The sequence below is a fragment of the Haemaphysalis longicornis genome, unplaced genomic scaffold, assembly GCF_048455015.1.
Source record: "Haemaphysalis longicornis isolate Haplotype H1 unplaced genomic scaffold, Haemaphysalis longicornis Haplotype H1 scaffold_1, whole genome shotgun sequence".
Lineage (NCBI taxonomy): Eukaryota > Metazoa > Arthropoda > Arachnida > Ixodida > Ixodidae > Haemaphysalis > Haemaphysalis longicornis.
Window position 1 is genome coordinate 127,414,058 of NW_027526203.1, and position 21,629 is coordinate 127,435,686.

Here is a 21,629-nt window from a genome sequence, read left to right on the forward strand (position 1 = left end):
GAGCACAAAATAATGCCTCGAGTCCAATGTGAGTGCGATTAAAAACATCTCTGTTCACACCACGTTGAGAATCAGGTTGAAACGGAGCAGACGACGCACGCCGGTGGTTTTTTTTTTTTTTTTTTTTTTTTTTTTTTTCCTGCGGCGCTCAGGGCCATGGCACAAGCCGTGCCATGTCTGTGGCTGTTTCCAGCGTTGCGAAGGGAAGAAATTGACAGCTAAACTTTTCAGTGAATACCATCTATAGAAAACTTCATGGCTCTGCCACACTTGATTTCACAAGGTGTATTGTGTAGGAATATTTATAACATGGCAGGGGTGGGCAGTTGCTGCACATTGCATGTGCAGGAATGAGAGCAAAGGGAATATTTTTCGGACAAGAAGAGATGGGCACAGGCTCACATGATAAAATCTTCCCCCCATATGCATTAATTTTTGCAAAAAAAAAAAGCACTTATTATGTTGCAAATACAGTTCAACTTCAGTAACCAAGACGTTAAGATCGGTGTTTCACTTCGTTATGCCGAAATCTTGTTCTATCAAAAAATTCACACCTAGCATCAGCGCCTTACTTTCTGGTTGTAAAACAACAAAATGACCCTCGACCTATTTTTACGCCCAATTTATGGCTAAATTCAGTGTCGCTGCATTCGCAGGATTCGGGCTTGCGTGGCATTTTGCTGCTTATCAAACCTGCTTACCGCCGTAACAGACACAAGCAGGGTAAACATGCATGCAGGTTATATAGATCACGTTGCTTCATCATACTGAGCTTTCTGTTATACTGACGTGCATCTATTACAGGGTTGTTCTTTTCACATTTTTTTAGAGCATTTTTTTTTCTCCCACCGGGGGTTAAAGGGGCCACGAAGACAAAATACAAGCTTGGTTCATTAAAAAGACTGCTCCGTCCCAGTAACAATGACACCAATTTTATCACAAACTTGGAACAAACAATAGAGATAATAAGGAAAACGTATGAGGCAGTGGCAAATCCCGAGCCACTTTTCTGCGATGTCTTTGTGACGACACGGAATCTTGTTTGTGCAATAGGCAGCCGCCGATCTAAGACACTGCCAAGAAACTGTAGTGGACAATTGTAGTGGGCACTTGCAATTGTAGTGGGCAATTGTAGTGGGGTCTCTAGTACCGTTCGATAGTATCAGTTGAATGCTAACGTGCGGTTAACACACTGACAGCAATGTTTTTAGAGCTGGCCCTTATTACATCACTGCAGTGCAAAATCTGAAACATTTTCTGAATTTCTTGCATTTTTTTTTTTCAGTTAGAAAAGAGCTGCACTTTGCAGCTGGAATGGAGCTGAGAGGGTTACTACGGGCTAGTTCTTTCCAAATACTGTACACAAATTTATATGTTGTCATCACAGCGCCTTTAACCCTTTCAGCCCAGCACGCAAGCATGCGAATGCAGCGAGACACTGAATTTAGCCATAAATTCGGCGTAAAAATAGGTCGAGGGTCACTTTGTTGTTTTACAACCAGAAAGTAAGGCGCTGATGCTAGGTGTGAATTTTTTGATAGAACAAGATTTCGGCATAACGAAGTGAAACACCGATCTTAACGTCTTGGTTACTGAAGTTGAACTGTATTTGCAACATAATGAGTGCTTTTTTTTTTTTTGCAAAAATTAATGCATATGGGGGGAAGATTTTATCATGTGAGCCTGTGCCCATCTCTTCTTGTCCGAAAAATATTCCCTTTGCTTTCTTCTTTGTAGCGTCCGGCTCTGCTAAAATGCTACAATGGTGATGTATATCGCAAAACGCACCCTTGAAGGACAATTCCCCAAAAAACTACAAGTTTTGGCTTTGTTCTCTATGTGCTACAGCAACTACAGCTATGTGATTCCATTTGGAATCACCGGGACAGAAAGAGGTGACAGAGGCCCCCCTCACTCGCGCCACTCACATGGCCTTGCCGTCCTCGCGCACCGTGACGATGCAGCAGTCGTCCTCGTCTTGGCCCCGCATGGTGATGCGGTGCACGTGTGGCCGTGGCGGGTCCTCTGCGGTCACCAGGCTCGCCTTGATGCGGTGCGGCAGCTCCGCATTGTAGTTGTCCAGCTGCATTTGGCCCCACAACTGGGCTCAGGGCACAGGCATCACTGAAGCACCACTATCAAGGAATTGCAGCTGCCTGTCCACGCGCGTGAAGCTGCCCCTTACGAGGAGCAAACCCCGGTCTCGCAGCGTGCTCCGCTCAGCTGGATGGCCTGCCACTATCTCTCGGTGCCGTTTGGAGGCAAGTAATGCCAAGTACGTTGGCACAGGCGTGCAAAATCTAAGGCTTCAAATACTTCACACATAGCATGTGACACTCGGCTCATTAGCACCCAAGTGCTGCTACTCCAAGTCTGATTTCTTTTTCTTTTTTTTCAGTACAGTCAAACACCACGAAGACAAACATAGCTTGAACACAATGTCCACTACAACCAACTATTTCCGGTTCACTATGTATTGTCATCCATTAGAGTTACTGCACAAGTATTCGTTACCCAATAACAACCAACAAGCAACCAAGAGGGTTTTTTTAAGCTGATACAGATGGGAGAAGAATGGGACAGGGCTTTTTAAATTATAGAGTTTAACGTGGCAAAGCTACACCTGGCGATGAGGCATGCCAGAGTGAAGAGGCCCGGATTAATTCCGACCACCTCGGGATCTTTAACATGGGCTGAAATCTCAAATGCGGGCGTCTTCGCTTTTCACCTCCATCTGAAAAGTGGCCGCCGCGGCTGGGAATCCAACCCGCCTCCTTGGGCTCAGCAGCACAATGCCTTAGCCACTGAGCCACCGCAGAGGGTGAGACAGGACTTGGGCCTCCAGTTGTTCAAGTGGACAGCTAGTGCCTAAGGATGGTGGTGAAAATTCATGGGTTTTCTGTCTTTCTATCTTGTCTCCTTTCGTTCAAGAGTGTTAACCAAACGAATTGTTTAACTGTCGTAACATCGAAGCCCGCAGTGTGTCCCTTAGAAATCACACGTCAACGCAGTTCAATTTTTGCAAACGCCATACGGGCTGTAAATCACCTCCCAGAAAACAAACAAATGAAACCGATGTGCTTTTTGTGAGCGATCACAACAACACCTGCACTGCCTGGAAGGAAAGCATACAGGTGCACTTAATGCATTTTTCAAGGGGGCAGTGCATGCATGGATGCACTTGCTCAATAAACGTTTTCCAATCCAAAATGCACCTAACAGCATGCTAAGCCTTCACCTAAGCAGCACTGCAGTACATGCAACTACAGTTCGGTTGTGAGGTCACCAAGTGCATCTCCAGACAGCCTGCTCACTCAGTGGATGCAAGAACTGCACATCCAAGGCACATTTCAAGGTAGAAGCGTAGCCAATTCCATTTCACAGAAAAAATAATCAACCCGCTGACTGAATTTGGTAGTCATTCATAGGTGCTGAAAAAATGTCTTTGCCACGAATAGTGCCAACTCAGGTGTGTGCAGACACAGGTGCTCAACAGCTGCGTTTAGAGATGCTCAACCAGTGGACCTGCTGGACAAAAGCCAGGGCTCTACCCTGACACTAAGCACCCAGCTCATACCAAGGATTTGTCGGGAAAAGCTGAAACCTTGCGCACAGAAGTCGAGGAAAATGAGTGGAGGTGTTAGTACGCAAAAAACACCAGACATATGATTAGCCCGAGTTTTATGCTTACACAACACAGCCAAAGCTGCAGGAGACATATGCATCTGCCTGCTGTCTAGACAAGACTAGGGTGCTGCACGCATCAATGTTTTTCGACGCATGCCGCATGTTAATCAAGCCGTGACACTCACTGCTTTTGTGCCCACACTCAAAAGATCACTCAAGAGAGAGAGAGAGAGAGAGAGAAACTTTGGTTGATTCCTTTGTCATAGGAATTGGCAAACCACGAAAGTGAAATGTGCAGCGAAATCTGCAGGTGAGCATGGTTTGCGGGTCGGCGGCTGTCTTGTGGGTGTGCTTGGCGAGCGACGCCCTGCTGGCGGGTCGCTTCGGCAAAGATGTACTGCGTCACTTTCGTGACAGATATGACGTGAGTGAAATTTTTCCGTATCCCGGCATAAAACACTTTTGTGTTAAAATATGAAACCCGAAAACAAACAACCCAAAGTATAACGCACTCTTTGGTTCTAAAGGTTGCTTCCCCGCAAGAAGACCCTGTGTGCGGGGGTGCACCCTTTACAGGCCGCTTGCTTCGTGATGGATATGATGTAGTAAGTGAAATCTTCGTGAATCCCGGAATAAAACACTTGCGTGTTAAAAAAGATGCGTGAAAGGCATTGCTGGAAGGGGGACTAAACGGCACAAAGGCAGCCTGTGTGGCACAGCATGGGCTGTGCTGTGCTGTGCTGTGCTGTGCTGGGCTGAACTTTGCTGTGCTGACCAGAGGTCATAGAACTCTTGTGGGTGGCAGGCACCCCTCCCATTTGGTTACCAACACAGGAAAAAGGCCGTTAAGGCTGAAATGTGCAGTAAGCTTCTCTTCCTGTGAAACCCTGCCAACAACCAAAAACGTGGCTTTGCCACATGGTACCTTCTCCGCTAAGCACGCACGTTCAAGTCAGCCATTTGAGCAGCATTGCAGCTGTGAAAAAAAGCAGGCACATGAAAAGCGGGCCCTAAATAGTAGGGGCGTGCAAATAGCGATTTTTGGCTGTGAAGCGAATGATACTGTTGTTCTAACAGCTATGAATCAAACTCAATATTTTCTAATCGAAGCAAATATTTAGCGATTTACAATAAGAAAACTGAAATTTATATTTTCTCAAGCAAGCTTCAGTAACTATAGCCTATGGAAAACTAAACGATTGTTTAAAAGGGTGTGCAAAATTATTATATTGCATAAAACAAACATACTGAAGCTACCCTGCTACAGTCGAACCCAACTATATCGAACCTGTTTACATTGATTTATCCTGCATATCAAACTATTCCTGGTCACGGTATATTTGCAGCGAGAATATATAGCAAAAAATTACGCCTATATCGAACAAAAATACCAGTGACTCCCAATATATCGAATGCCAAATGCCGCAGAAGTGCCACCCAAGTTGGCTTTCCCTCGCGGCGGAGGAGAAATTTCGCCAGCACACCCCTAAAAGTGGTTTAGCCCGGCAGTTGATGGGCAGCAAGCCGCTGTTTCGCCCTTTTCCACCACTCTTGACTGTGCCAGCACGCCTTGTAGGGCGAGCCGTCGAAACCCCCCATGCAAAGAATGATCCTGGCCCACCCGCCATGCTTTTTTTTTTTTTTTGTTCACTGTTTGTGTTGTTCTCACTTTGGCGGCTTTCTTCCAAAGTGTAGCTGTGGTGGCTAGCGCTAGTGTCACTAAATAAAGGCTTATTTGACTGCTCTAGCTAGTGCGAAGTGGCCGAATTCACCGTTCACCATTAAGCTGGCAATCATAAATCGAGTCGAATGCAGTGAAAAGTCGGACATCCCCGCGGCGCACAAGATTCCCAAAAGCACCCTCAGCACGATCTGCTGGGAGCTCAGGTTACCCTTCTCGAACTAGGTTCTGGGCAGATGTTACCGAAGAAACCGCCCGAAATTGCTTCAAATCTGCCGCTGGTGCGTCCCAGTGATGACTTCGAAAATCCCTGAGGAGTGCAACGAAGTAACCGCCAGTGTTGCCAAAGTGTAGAGCGAGCTGCCGGAATTTCCAGACGCTGTTGCCAGATCAACGGCCAGCGAGTGTGTGTGTGGGTGATGGTGACACGACCATGGGACAGTTTGTAAGGCTACACTGCCAACATCGTACCGAGTATAAGTGAAAGCGGGTGCAACGAGGAAAGCAACGACGATCCTTTGCCCGCAACCACCGAGGTGATTGTTGCACTCACCCTAGTCTGGCGCTTCTTTGTAAACATGAAAGGCTGAGGTGTCAGCTCCTCCGACTCTTTAGACGTGTGTAGAAGTGTGCACTATCTCAGGCAGCGAGGTTGTTCAAGCAGAAGAAGATACAGGACTATTTCGTGTGAAAGTAAGGCAGTTTCATCAGTAAAGTGTGTTTATAAATGGTATGTGCCTTTATGACCTCCAATTGTTTTGCATTTTTATATCAAATTATCCCCTATATCTTGCGAGTTCGATATAAGAAGGTTTGACTCTACTTTTAGCTATACTGAGTCGCATTACTGAGCCACGACCAGATAATCAGGATGTGAAACGAGAAGCATAGAGAAAGAAAGACTTCTTATCGCATCCTGGTGTGGTTACGCTCAAGCTGCCCTAGTCAGCACTCTCTAAATAAGAAAGCCCAGCTGCGTACTGACATAGCCCTTGAGTCACCAGTTTGATGAAGTTGATTTTTTTTTTTTTAAAACCTGCCATGTTCCTTTTTTTTTGTATGATGGGACAAGGGTTTTTTTTTTTTCTGTTTGAGAAGCACGAAGGCACTCCCCAAAAGCACGTTCCTCTTGCCAATGGGCTGCAGATCACTGGAGCAGTGCGGGAGAGCTCGTCGCTGCTGCCGGTGCATGTTTTCGAACTTCAAAATACTTCAAAAACTTATTCAAAAAACTGCTTCGATTATTGCACTCACCAGGGTTCATAGTATCGGAAAATATAAAGATTACAATTTTATGACCAACACTGTTTCGTCTACTGTTCGACTAAAAATGGCTAATCATCGCTAATTATTTTGGGAGCTAATTTGCCTAATGAGAAAATAATGGCATATCTGAAATCAGTGGGAGAAAATCAGCAAGACTGACAAGTTTCACAAAGTTTACTTGAAAATTAGAAGAAGTTGTTTTAAGATGGTCATGCCCCACCCCCTAACAATCATTCAGGGGGGGGGGGGGAGCATAAACTAGATAACCCTACTTTTATATCTGGGTTAGGAAATTACTTAAAATAAGGTAATTACCTCTGCAAGGAGTGAATCTAATAAAAAAATGTTTGATTAGAAACTTGCCGAGCATTGTAAAATTTGCCAAATGCAGAAGTTTCTGCAAGAATTATTTGCACAGAAGGGAATCGGTAGTGGCCCCAATCCTGTTTCCCAGCAACAAGATGTGCGACCACGTGGGTGCTAACTTGTACCTTTCAGATCAGCACAGCTTCCTTTAAGCAATGCAGCAGTGAGAGCAGCACTTCATTATCTACCTCCCTCTTGTGCCGTGCTTCTAGTACTGCCCCCCCCTTCCCCGCTTGGCACGCTACTGACCCTGACGGTAGGAAACGTCTTGCGCTGCTGGGTGCTGGACTCCCCAATGAGGGGACCATGAGAGCCACTCTCGCTCTTGTACCGGTACCGGGTCTCCTTCATGGGCTGCTCCAAAATCACCAGGTGAGGACCATCTGCAATGCACCCCAGTGAAGGAGGAGCGCCGACAGCACCCATGAGAAACCACCCCGAGCACATTAAAATGCACACTGCGCCAGGAAAAAAAAAAAAAAAAAAAAGAACTTCGAGGACACCTAAGCAATGCTTGTTAGCTCTGAATGCTAAAGTGCCAATGTTTGAATGCTGCTAGGCGCTCAGCTCGGTCCAAAGCTCACCACTCCGCAACGCAGATATCAAAAAACTTGTTTAACCAGGAATACTCTCTGCTTTTCCACGTGGCTCTGTGCTTGTCTTCTACGCTTTATTCCATAGCATGCGCTGTGGATTGCATCGCAGACAATGGTGCTAAAGGAGCCGCTACAAACGCTGGACAATGCTCAAACCGGCTTTTTTGTTCAATGGACCATTTAATGCTTTCACAACAAAATATCTCAAGGCTTAACGTAACATACCGCTAGACTATGGGGCTACATTTTAGCGAAAGCCTCTGCGTCGAACTGGACCCCCCTGCTTGGCTGCTTGTTTTTCGCTTCCACCATTATAGTGGGAAATGGAACTGATGACTCAGTGCCTGACACAGCAGCCCAATGCAGAGTCAATGTAGAGTCTGTGCACAGAGGTAGCATTTTCCAAGAAATCCCCACTGCACTGTGCAATGTCAATGCAGGCACTTGCAGGACATGCAGCTGCCAAAAATGAATCGTTGTGCCATGTGGCCACCGGGCATCTGTAGTTCAGGGTGCCTCTAGGACTGACGAGCCATTTGCACACACAGAGCACACACTAAGCAGTTTTTGCGACTACTCCCCATAAACTATTGGGGCCAACAGTCCACAGATGCATACACTTATTTGAGGACCCATCAGACTACTGGTACTTGGGCACCAGAAACGCCCCATAAGATAATCTCAGACATGATGACAGTGAGACCGTCGTTAGGCCCATTGAATTTGTTTTGGTGCTGGGTCCCTGGAAATGCACTATAGTGCCATTATGCACGTGTTGCCAAATATGCCTAGTACACTGCTCTGAGGGGTTAACGATGCTTTGGTGGCCCTTGCAAGTTGTCAACAGGTATTTGAAATCAAAACTGCGACCACTGGTATCAGAAGTATTAAACCTCAACAGCCCACAACACAAAGACCACTTCTTTCAGCATGACATAAGTGACGAGGCCATTCTGTGCCAAAAACTTTGATATCTTAAATCCTTTAGCTCAACATTGCCTAATTGCTTTACCAAATGAACTGCCAAATATATATATGGGCCATGTTTTAGCGTTTTTTTTTATGATTTACGCACATCTTTGAACAAGAAAAGCATGTTTTTGAAGTGCCGCTGCCCTCGCACCGTCTTTCCCACCCCTTATTTGCTCACATCGACTACAAGTCTGCTGAGTCAAGTTTAGAAGATGGCTAGCATGTTCAGGCTGCACTACCTGTCTGAAAACAAACAATACCCGAATGTTAGCAAAGCTGAGATAGTATAAAATTTCATTTCAAACCCACGTGATGTCATTACGGCAGTTAGTGCAGCGGCTGCAAATGGCCCATGGTGTTTTTCCTCCTGCTGTGCATTACTGATAAAGTAAAGCTCCACAGTTCCGCCTAATTGTTAAATAACGAATTACATGGGTGAAACAGCACAACGCAGCCTCAATTAGGACTCGGACAAATTCCCTTCAGTGTGCCTTTAACTAAATCCCTCACTTAGTTACTTAGTTATTGCTCCATTGCTTGCCTCTGTCCCCCCTCCCCCCCCCTTTTTTTTGTGCAGGCTTCTCAACACAGGAGAGATTTTATGTTGCAACAACGTGCCACTGCACACAATTAATCAACCTTTTCTTTCCAAGTAGCTTGGGATGAGTTTTGGACCTTTTTTGCTGGCTTTTGGGCCATCAGCAACGCAAAAGAAAGGCTAACTCTGCTGCCACAAATGGCAGAAGAAGCACATGCTCCACCAGCAAGTGACTTGCAAGAGCTGGGTGCGAGTGCTGGACGGACGGGGTGGAGCCACACTGGCACCCACGTGGGGTCTCCACCACCACTACTTCTGTGTGGCCTGGCTGGCCAGCGCACGCACCCCCCATGTGCAGGCTGCTCTCCTGCTGCTGGGCCCCCTGGTAGCCGCTGGTGCAGATGGGCATGTTGAGGTCGTGCTGGGGCTGGCCCTGCTGGAAGGAGCGCAGGAGCAGGTCCTGGAACGAGCGCAGCTGCTCCTGGTCACTCGACGACGACGCTGCCTCCTCGCTCACCGGGTAGGCCACATTGCCCACGGGGGCACCGTACGGGTCCTGGAAGGGACGTGGGCGATGTTACACCCTCACGGTGCCACACTGAGGAACGCGCTCCCTCCTTTACCGCATCCTGAACACAGTAGGCCTCTTTTATTTGCCTGCTCAGGCCAGTAATGAGCAGCGCTGTATTTTATTTGCCCATAGAATGGGTATGGTGGGAGCAGCTTTGGGCTGCTCAGAACTGCTCTGAGCAGGCAAAGAAGAGAGCAAGTAGCAGTAGCCACCACGGTCAAAAACGAAGCATATCCACCTTACTTCAGACGCCTTCCCCAAACCCACAGGTAATTTCACACTTAATCAGCTGCTCGCTCCAAAGAGCATAGGGTAGAATGAATCTTTTTCCAGTACCGGTCCTCCTAGTGAACTCAAAATGGCAGTAAGGCACACCCCTAAAGAAGTCTGGCTTTCAGAGAACTCGCGCACAAAATATACTCCTGCACCCACCTGTCACTCGTACCTTTCACATGAACGTCACAGTAGCAGGTGCACATTCCCGTGACTGATCTGCAGTGGCCAAAGTACCCCTTCTTCTTTGCTTTTCTTAATTTTCATTGCTCCCTCACTGGTAGCCATGTGCTCGCAGCATGGTCACTCTCAAACAACTCCGCCCCTTTCCTTTGAAAGACTCCTTTGTGTGCACGTATAAACTCACTGCAAACTAAAAAAATAGGAAATAGAAATATGCAGTGCTAGAAAGCATAGCCAAGCAGCAAGCTGAGGGGGCGCCCTTTTGTTTATTTACCCCTAGGCGCTCCCAAGAATGGTGGACCGGCAGCCCGCGCATGCGCAGATCGCTACTGGAAAAAGGTCCATTGAGGCACACGTTAATCTGCACAGCAGACAACAGCACTTGAGAAAACTTTCAGTTCTGCCCTTTCCGAGGGCCACAAAGTCTTACCCGGAGTGACGGGGGGAGAGACAGAGAATATTCCCCAAACAAGAGCCAGCAGTTTTTGAAGAGTGAAATGTTTTCCACTTTAAAGGGCTCATGCACAGAAAATGCAAGTTGGATCATTAAAAAGACTGCTTTGTTGCCATAATAGTGATTCTCATTTTATCGCAGGCTTCAAACAAATACAAATACCTAACCTACATATTAAGGAAAACAGGTGGAGCCAGTGGTCTCCATGACATCCCAGAATCATGTTCGTGCAAATGGCAGCCACTGACCAAAAGCCTCGCCCCATAAAATATGACAGTGCGATTATAGTGGGGGCCTCTAGTTCTGCTTGTTCATACCACTTGAATGCTAAAGTGTAGTTGGCAAACTGATAACTACCTATTTCTGTCATTTCCCTCTACTGCATCACTGCTGATGTCGTGTAGCGCAAAATTTGCAAGTCGTTCAATATTGCGTTTTTTTAGTTTAGAAAACAACGGCTCTTGTGGATGGAATAGAGCTCAGTGAGTTACCAAAGGCAAGTTCTTTTAAATTATTAAGCAAAAATATTAGCCTGCACCTTTTGCGCCAGTTATCTTTCAGATGCCAAGGTTTGTCTGTAAGTTTTTTTTTTGTGGGCACCGCAAGTGGCGGTAACATCACTGCCACTTGACTGCCATTAAAAAAAAATTACTCAAGGTGACAATAAACTTTTGCCACTGTTTTCCAAGCTCCGATTAAAAAATATTATCCAACATCAGAAGTTTAATAAATTTTTGCATGGCTACAGACCATTTTCAGTGATCAAATGTGAAAAAATGCGTTCTAAAGTAGGTGCAACAGGACACGCATCACAGCTCCTTCCCACAGCCGTACCCTTCCCCTTGAACCCACCCAGTGTATTAAAAAGCCCACCTGTGGACTTTATAGTAAAACTGCAATAGTTTACTACTCATTCAGCACAATGGGATGATACTTGGCATTGACTATTGATTTGTCTGAGAAGAGCCAAATATGGCATTTGTTTCCAGATATGTCAACCCTTTGAGGGTCATCGAGGTACACGTACGTCCCCTGCAAACACCTTCAAAATGGTCCATGACATGCACGTATGTCATCGCTTGTATGTTTAAAGAGCGCCTTGTTAGATCCATTCTCTCGCTTGGCAAGTGCTGTGCCACACTGCAGAAATATGTGAAATTTCTTTCTTGCAGCGATGGCTCTCCTTTTCTTTCTTTGTGCTTTACTACAGCAGTGCGCCAGCTATCGCTTGCGCATCCGTTCATGCGCGGGAGCGCAGCAGCTAGTTTCGGTTTTGTCCTCCAGGTGCTTCCCGCTTTGTGCGCTTCTCCCTCTCCTTGTGCCCTCAATACTTGTTTAAAATTTTTCTTGTGTTACTCATGAATAAACCACGTGTATCTAACAACACAAACAATATTTTTGTCAGTTTATGGTCACCCAAAAGAAATTACAACAATTTTTTCTCGACATAGATTCGTTCGCACTTAAACCAGCAATAAAAAAAATCGGCCCTGGGGAAGGGCGAGGGGGGGGAGGGAGGGGGTAGCATTTGGCAAAAAAATTTGACCCTCAAACAGTTAATAGAATGACGGCTGCAGTCATTTTCTTTAGCCATTCGCTCCCCACAAAACCATATACATTGAAGACAATGTTAAGGAATTTCGTTTTTAGACTAAATATCTGCTCACTATCAAGCTATATTAATCAAAAGTTGGTACGGTGCAAGATGATGCCTTTTTGACACTTCCATTTCTTCAATTTACCCTCACAAGAACATCTCATGGGTACCAGTGATTAAAAAGGAAGTTGTTTCATGACTTCAGCTTTTCGATACAAACAAAAAAAAAAGAACAGCTTCACAAGTCATAGAAGCAATTGACAAAATTTGCATCCCATACTAAAAGAACGCCACTGAAGGACAACGGAAGTTGTGCGAGTGTTTGTTACAAGTAGCTTCAACCGATTTCCCAACTTATTTATCGACTATGCCTGTGTTGGGGACCTTTTGCCAACTGGGACAAGCATTGGGGTTCCTCCACTAATGGTTCCTCCACTAATGTGGCCCATGCACTTGTTTTGAGTGTCTACGGTTTTTTCAAGCAGCTCTAGACAATTATTAAATGAAAATTGCGGCAGGGGAAGGAAGTTAGTTCGTCGCCTCCACCAGAAAAATGGCTGTGTGGCTGCGATCAAACCTGCATCCTTGGGCCTGACCCACGGTGCCACTCTGGCAGCGGGTCTTCGAAATACTATTAACATCCCCTAACAACCAAAGGCTTCTCTCTCAAAACCCCCAAATCAGACGTCAAAGACAAACATCAGTGTTCTTGTTCAGACGTCAAAGACAAACATCAGTGTTCTTGTTACAACACAGCTGCCAGATCGCACCAACTCCTGTCGTGTTCCCGGAACTCCTTCAGTGAAGTGTCTCAACCATTTGTTTTTATGGCACGTCAAGGTCCTGTCAAGAAAGATTATCACTGCAAAGAAAAATACAAGAACGAAGGCAAATGGGTTTTGCCGAGAAGTTGTTACCGAGTTTTGCCAACAGCACATTTTAATTTGGCGACTTTCATTCGTGTATTTTCGTTCTTTTTTCTTTTTTCTGAATCTGCGGAGCATGCAGCATGGGTTCTTTTTAGCTGCTGATGGCAAGATGCTCCAGAAAGATAAACGAAAAGGGAATACACCCCTCACATCTAGAACAGGAAAGTGAACATGACACCTGTTCTGCTCCAGCAAGGAAGTACAAGTGTGTTAAAGAGCACGATCATTTTTTTTTTTCATAAAGACATAGATGAAAGATTTCAGCTTAGGTGTCACTAAGAACTTCACTCTAAAAAAAAAGAATAAATCCTGCTGGTGCTTAATTTCAGTTCCCACTACAGATTACCTAATCGTATCCCCCTTAAGAACCCCTCACTGAAAAAAATTAGCAGTGGCTTACTCGGCTATGCCAGGATATACGTAGCGTGAGCTAAGGTTCAGCTGGTTATTCTAAGCTTTCCCGGTTGTCTAGGATTAGCTTGATTACCATGCTTACTGCTGCTTCAATGACACAAACACGATATACGCATTATGTGACACGTGTATATTTATCAAGCGGCTTCGGTGCAGCGTCACCAATCGCCCCAGAGCTAAGCTGGCTCCACAGGCACACGCCGGTGTTGCTGTGACGCACGAGCCATCGGTTCCACACCCGGCCACCCCTCGCATGATCATCTAGTTGACGTGCGGAACAGAGGTCGGCGAAGACGCTGGGCGCGTGGGGTTGGTGCGAGACGCCTGGCAGCGAGCAAGGTTCTGTGCGCCGTGTGACGTCACTGCTCCTCGCGCATGTGCAGCACGGCTCTCCAGGAGCCACGTGAAACTTCTCTACCTCGGCCAGTGTAGCTCACGCTACAAAATACAGCCACTCTACATTTCATTAGGGACAGAAATGCACCAGCACTTCACCAATTTTAACACGCTAATAAAAACAAAAAGTAGTACTTTTAAAGCTGGTGGTACCAAAAGAAAGTATGCGGTTGAAGTACCCTGCTTTAAGTAGTTTTTTAGATAACAGTTACAGTCCTCAGTTGCTCAGTTTGCTGGCTAGATGAAATTGAAGCAAGCCCTGCTCATGTACCAGTCTTCTCTTTGTGTTCTCTATGGCAAGCACTAGATAGACCAGCTTACAAAGCACAAAGCAGCATTTTAGGCATCAAAGAATCAGTCAGAATGACACAAACCCTAGCGTGAAGGCTGTAGATTATGAAGGACTTCTACGGCAGCACAAAAGTTAACCAAACCACACAATGCTGGCACTGCTATGATGTGGATACGGACAGAATGTTCAAACAATACATCAGCCAATATAAGCAACTTTCTTTGACAAACCACAAGCTTTTTTGTAGTGAAAATGCGCACAAATATCCCATGTTATCTATCCGAGGCATTTTTTTTTCCCGAAATGAGCCAGATCCAGAAACCAAAACTGAGTCAGATTTTAAAGCTGCAGTGACAAGAAAAACTCGGCAACTTTCCCCTAAAAAAGGGGTGGCTAGAAAACAGTTGCGATAATGCCCTAAAAACGTGAACGCAGATCGTAGTTCGTATCGAAAGTGAGCCAGTTCCTGCTGTTTCACAAATCAAAACGAGCCAAATGCATTTGCCCAATGGGCATTTGCTTTTGGCCTGAGTATTCGGACTGCTTTGTGGGTGTTTTTGGAAGGTTTTTTTTTTTGTGTGTGTTTCGAAGCTGGCTGATTATTATGAATTCAAGCAGCAAATAGGAGATCGGCAAAAGATCTGTCTCCAGATGTCAACGACGAAGTGAACGGAAGAAGTGAACGAAATGAAAGAGAGATGTGAAACAATGAGTTCGTTTTGTCTCTCCCATTCCTGTGAAATAACTCTGGTTTCATTAATTTTTTTTCTACTACCATATTTCCCATTTTAGTACTTACCTAAATAGCTGCCGCTTACAAGCCCCAGCAATTAACCACCTCATCAAGGTCACGAATAAGATATGAGCAGCCTACTTGTGAAGCGTTTTGGAAATTCATGGCAAAGCAGTGAAGACCTTGATTACTTCGTTAGTGCCTCGAGGCAAGCCCAAGATAATTATCCTAGGGAAGAATTCCAAAAGAGCTGCTAATGGTGCCAAGAGGACTCACCTGCTCTCCATCTATAGTTCTACTGTTCTTGAGGCCCTGTTGCATATTTTTAATGCCTTTTCCACCAAAACTCCATCGCACCATGCTTGGACGTCAATTTAAACAAAGCTTTCACAAGAATGCAGCATCAACTCGAGCGTTTCAATTCAATATGAGCCAAATCCAAACTTATCGCCCCAATATTGCTCAAATTCACGGCATAATTTTTAATTTCTTCTGGCCATAAACTTCCCCTAGCTGGCGTGTAGAATATATCTCATATAATAGTTGTGACGGTGCTGCATTTAGGTCCGGTAACAAAGTTCCGCTTGTTTCTCAAATTTGCGTTAGGTAGGTCTGGCTCATTTCGAAAAAAAAAAAAAAAAGTTTAATCTGTTCTGCTTAAAAATAACAGAGGCAAAAGGAATCTCTTCGTTCTTTTGCAATGACACAAACCAGCTTTGGCTTTTAGGGGCACAAACTTTGCCAGAATCGCGTTTTACCCGTACACATACATGTAAAAAAGCAGAAATAAAAGCGCACAGTATGCACCCACAAGCGAAAGCAGGTTTTCATTTGAGTTTTTTTTTTCTTCGAAATGAGCCAGATCCAGAAACCGAAACTAAATCACACAAAACTGTAGTGACAAGAAAAACTCGGCAACTTTCCCGTAGAAAACAGGTTGCAACAAATCAAGTCCAGCACGTGCAGACAACACTATTGACCTGGCATCTATTGCACATTTCGTAGATAACATTGCGTCCACAAAACGCAGTTGTCCCCACGCTCCTTTAAGTAGAAGGCCTCAATAATTTCCCCAGTGACTTAGTAAATGCACTTCCGATACCCCATCAGCTAAATAAGGGCTTATTTTTCTAATTTTCTGAAGACCTTTTTACATTCTGCCAGCCTTTTTTTACTGTAACACCCCAAATGGCAAATATTCACACGACAAGAAGAAAACAGTAGTGAATGTAAAACACCTACAAGGCTGCAATGCAATAGACAACACCACCGATGAAACGGATATCTTTCAGTCTATTTGCCCACAAATTTCTCAATTTTGTTACAGGCTGAGAACATCTTAAAACCATATCGTTCAGTCATATTTTTAAATCCATGAAACAATTTCTGTGCGCATGGGATGACAAGTGGTCTGCTTCTCTACCTGAATATTTTTTGTCCCAGAGGCCAACTTGACACATGCTGTCAGCTTGTGTATGCGCTTCCCGTAAAATCCCTGAAGCTTTCTGCCTGGCCAACTGATAAGAAAAGACGGAACGAACCGTACGCGGACACGATTTCGAAAGGGCCGCCACGATTTGTTCCGCCTTCATGCTACACTGAAGAGTATGCGCCTGATATGACACTTAATGAGGATTATTGCAGTCCCACAGTGAAACCTGCCAGGAACGGAGGGAGTGCAGATCTATTTTACATAAAGTACTCGAGTGTTGCAAGGCTCCAGGCGCTTGCTGTATTTCAGCAACGGCACTTGAAGCGATTTCTAAACATTTTATCGACACTTTGCATGCGAATTTTTTCTTTGTCCATATTTGACCCTCTCGAAGTATAAAGCTAAGTGCGTTTCAGAAACCTCATTTCCCAAACGCGCAAAAACGTGGGCAAGCGCTTTGACCCGGAACTGTTGCAATCACAGTCATGCTACACAAAATGAAACCATACGACGACTTCGTCGCACATCGCTTGAATGCATACAATAGACTTTTGCCGCGACAGCCATCTGTAAGAACGCAGCCAATGCCCGCTTGTACGGAGACAAAGATTTCAGCTCCAAAGCATCGAGTGTCACCTTTCGCACAGCATTCCCAGAAAACCTTGACGGATACCACGCGTATTTCCACTGCTGTGCTTTGTTGCCGTTCGCGAATGAAGGGCGACCAAGCAGAGCACTTGGCGAAGTAAGTTTATTCAAGAAAGTTCGAAAAAAGTTTCGAAGTTGGCACTGCCGTCTCACCTCTAAGAGATACGTCCGACGTCGATTTCAAATGAAGTCCACGCTTCCAAGCGGAAGTTTCGAATGGCGAGTATGGCGTAGTGGACTTATCGCATCTATCACTTCTAATGTACGCAGCGACGAGGTCAGGCGAACACAGGAGTAGCGAACAAAAAACAATGGAGCGAACTCCCTACTGGCTCGCACGAAATGATTCCGAAACTTTAGTTCGTTGCATATCACAAAAAATGAACAGCGCAGGCGCTGAGGTAAACGTAGGTTGCTTTGTGGAGCGCCTCATAGCGAAGCGGATGTGGATATGGATGTGTGGCAGCTTGAGTAATGGATATGGATACAAACAGTTGATATGTTGAACTGTGGTAACTATAACCTAGCATAATAATGAAGCATTAAAGACAAATACAAACGATATTTGTGCTCCAGAAAAATTGTTTCTGATCAGTTTGTTTGTTCGCAAAAGATCTTGGCCTTGGTCAAGTAAACTTACAACTTTCGTTTTGTGGTATAGTGGCTCCGTCTACTGGAAAGAAAGTAAACCTCCATGAGTTTTTGATGCGCGCGCGCGTTTGAATTGTTCGGAGCAAATCAAAAATCGTGCTTAACCAGTACGCCCTTCGCTCAGCGTATGTTTGTCGTCAGTTACATCATTTAAACACTCTCTCAGTTGAATATGTTGCTTTCCAGCGCAAAAGGTCCAGTAACATGTCACGTCGCTCCAGTGGTAGAGATGGTTGGCAGCCAAGAAAACCTCGGAAAGCAAAGGGGAGGTTGTGGTAGGTCATTGAAACAGATAAAGAATTTGGAAAGAAAGAAAGCGGAGAAAAATGCCCACCAGGTGGGATCCGAACCCACGACCTCCAGAATACCGATCTGGTGCGATAACCACTACGCTACCGGCGGGGCGATTCCCCCCCCCCCCCCCCCCGCTTTCTGGGGTATTTATGTCAATGTAATTTCTTTCTTGGCTGCCAACCCTTATTTCTGTATTATTTGTACGAGCCCCTCATTTCCTATTCTGATTCGCTACATGCATAGCGAGGGCCTCTGTTCTGGCAGTCTTGGTGCCATAGGGAGCTTAAGAGGGTTTAACGCTGGTTGACCACTCTCGACATGTCGTAGACACTCGAGTCACGGCGCAGGGATTAAAAAGAAGGTCCCCTTCCCCCCGAGAAGTCAGAGTGGCGCTGGCTACCACCCCCAAGCACAGGAAAAAATTACATTGACATAAATACCCCAGAAAGCGGGGGGGGAATCGCCCCGCCGGTAGCGTAGTGGTTATCGCACCAGACCGGTATTCTGGAGGTCGTGGGTTCGGATCCCACCTGATGGGCATTTTTTCTCCGCTTTCTTTCTTTCCAAATTCTTTATCTGTTTCAATGACCTACCACAACCTCCCCTTTGCTTTCCGAGGTTTTCTTGGCTGCCAACCCTTATTTCTGTGGCGGTATATATATATATATATATATATATATATATATATATATATATATATATATATATATATATATATATATATATATATATATATATATATATATATATATATATATATATATATATATATATATATATATATATATATATATATATATATATATATATATATATATATATATATATATATATATATATATATTTATATATATATATATATCTTACTAAAATGGGGTTGTTTAGGTACGCGCACCGTGCCATACGTATGACCAAGCACGCATGCTCAATTTAGCTGATACATTCTATAACATAAAATGTCAATGGCAGTAGTACTCCACTCGTGTATTTAGGTGTTTCGACTGAGAGGAACGAAGAGGTGGCGGTGAGATGTTTCAGTGGCGCCAACTGGCTCCTGATGTCAGCTGCGCGACTCACGCCGTTGCCATCTACCACGCTACAAGTGAGTGGGGCTGCAGTTTCTGCGCTCAAATTCACGCGTTTTCATGCACGAGTGCAGCGAAGAGCAATTTTTCTTTAGTTTAATTATATTATGAGCTTCTGAAGCCACTACATAGAATCAATCTGTGTCCCGGCAACAAATGTATCATCAACAGATCAGGGTAACTAATCTTTGCTAGCAATTATCTGTGAAGTCCGATGCTCAAAGCTTCCTAATAAATATGTTCTTTTAAAATAACCGCGAGGCGATGAATAGTGTTTTCGAGGGGTATTACGTAAGTTGTAAGACCGCCTTCGTTCGGCAGGATAGCAGGCATCAAATGTGCACGTGGTTCTCCTGATAGAAAGAAAAATGAAGGAATTAAAGAAAACGCGCATTATTTGTTTGTTGTTGTTGTTGCTGCTGCTGATGTTTCCATAGCGCCTGTTTGTATCCTACGTATGTAAACCCTTTTCTCAGCGTTTGCGTAGCACTTTAGGCATTTTCACACTCACTAAAACGTTATAAGCCGAGGCAATTACGAATTTAGCTAATTCAAATCTGTACTCTTTCCATACCGAGCGTTGGTGCTAGCGCGAGATCTCCACTCCGGGGTGTGCAAGAAACTGTAAGGCTCCAGTGATAAACTTTTGCTGCAACCAGTACCGGTGGCGGACGTTTCACCGGAATATTCGGATTCGCTAACTCCTCGTCGGATTTTTGTTTTGCTTGGCTCGACCACGCGGTTGAATCCGCCACTATAGTTAATTTGTATACATTCAAAACTATGATAACGCTTGCACGGTGTGTTCACTGTGGCGCAGGTGGGGAAACCAATTACGCACACCTCGCAGGTTTTCTTTAGTTACAAAATGTATAAAGCTTCATTGTGAACATCGTGTCCCTTCGCGTTTGCCGTAATTAAGCCCCCCCCCCTCTTTTTTTAACTTACAGAAACCCTTTACAACTGCAGTGGAACCCCGCTGATACGCCCCCCGGACTTACGACGTCCCGCTTCTTACGACGGATCACCACGGTCCCGGCAAACTCCCTATGAAAACAATGCATTAAAAACCCCGATGATACGATGCTCGGGTGCATGCGGTCCGCTTCCCACGATGGATCCTGGCGCAGATAAACCGGCATTTTCCCCATATTTTACACGCTTCGCCGCCTCGTCCCGAACTTTCTTTATTCTGAACCTCCATTTGGCGGTGCCTGATGTGCAAAGGTCCGCATGGAAGCCAGACCACTTGCTGAAGGGACGCAAGCAAGCATACGGGTACTCGTAAGCGGGAGTTAACCTTCGACGGCCTCACGCTGCTGCAGCACGCCAAAGCGCCAACCGCGAGAAGTCGAAGTTCAGGTGGCAGACGGACCGCGAATTTGAAGCTCCCGTCGAGCCGCCGACGAATGCGCAAACGCATACGACGCAACCCCACGGCTATGACCAAACACCCACTTTCCCCGCCCGCTCGATACAAGTTTCTTCCTTTCACGACGCTTGCTTTATCAGTGTCTTGCAAAGCCGCGTTGTCACCCCGCTCATTTCTTTGCTAGGGAACACGTCGGCCTTATCTCGCTCGCGCAAGGCACGGGGCTGGCGGGCTATAAACAGCGCCGAACGACACGGGTGTCGCGTAACGCGCGGCGCTTGGCTCGAGGGTTAGCTCGAATGCCGAGGAGGGGAGGGGGCACAAAATAGGCGTTTCTTTTTTAAAACGCGATATTTCAGCTGAATGTTCACAAATAACGCGAGAAGGCCCTAAGCAATAGTTTAAACAAGTTCTTAGCCCACTTGTCGCGTGAGACCGTCTACAAGGCCGGCGTTTACCCGCCCTCCGGTTGCACGACACCCCGGTCATATGACGCTTTCTCGTGGTCCCTTCAAAGTCGTATTATCGGGGTTCCACTGTATTACTGTTCACAAGAAGGATTGATTCCCCCCTCCCTTATATCCACCGCTATTGGTTGTGACTTCGGAAAACTTGAATCGGGATCAAGACATGGTGGGGGTGAGAGGGATCCTCCTACTGGAGGGTTACAGCGGCATTTGTATTATGCCTCGATAAAACTTATAGGGCCGGTAATCGAAGCAACAATCCCGAACTTGGGACCCGCTGTTCGGGCGGAGCGCGTGCGTGTACTGAAACGTGCAGAGAAAGTAATAACGGAGAAAGTTCCTTCTTGAATCCAAGGCACTCGTTTCCTGCACCCAAGCGTTACTCCGGCCATGCCTTCGTTCCATGTGGCTTGCCGGGCAGGCCAGAGTTTCTTTCTAGGTTTTTGGCAATTAAGGCTCCATCTCCGGAAGTCATATCCGGAAGTACGCTATAGGGTGTATTCACAAGGCTTTGGACCGCGCGGAGGCGCTACCTGCGCGGCGGCGACGACGCCATATTGAGGTTGCACTATAGCGCCTAGAAGTATATTCTAGGCACTATAGTTGCACTCTGCACGCGAGCAGCGCGTTTCCCGACGCGAAACGTGGTTTGCGGCGTGGTGCTGGCAATAACGTTCGCGCACGTAGAGGGTGTTTTTTCTGCGTGATTCGTGGGTTTGAGAATGCCTTGTCGTTACGGGCAGCTAGCATTATTTTCGCTTCGAAATTCCGGACTGCGCTTGTCTTCTACAA

At 45.7% G+C, this 21,629-nt stretch overlaps 1 protein-coding gene across 2 annotated transcripts in view; it reads right to left on the minus strand.

Annotated features, from left to right (window-relative positions):
* The window catches only part of LOC144179699 (nuclear factor NF-kappa-B p105 subunit-like), a 120,460-nt gene that overhangs the window by 79,367 nt on the left and 19,464 nt on the right, over window positions 1–21,629 (minus strand). Inside the window, exons 1-4 of one of the 2 annotated variants that reach the window (XM_077708153.1) lie at window positions 17,122–17,423; window positions 9,392–9,602; window positions 7,190–7,323; window positions 1,929–2,083 (exon numbers count right to left, since the gene is read on the minus strand). In XM_077708153.1, the coding sequence (XP_077564279.1) occupies window positions 1,929–2,083; window positions 7,190–7,323; window positions 9,392–9,455 (353 nt within the window). In that variant the 5' untranslated portion in view covers window positions 9,456–9,602; window positions 17,122–17,423. Of the gene's footprint in view, window positions 1–1,928; window positions 2,084–7,189; window positions 7,324–9,391; window positions 9,603–17,121; window positions 17,424–21,629 lie in introns of those variants that run through there. The other variant, XM_077708146.1, reaches the window with a different exon arrangement.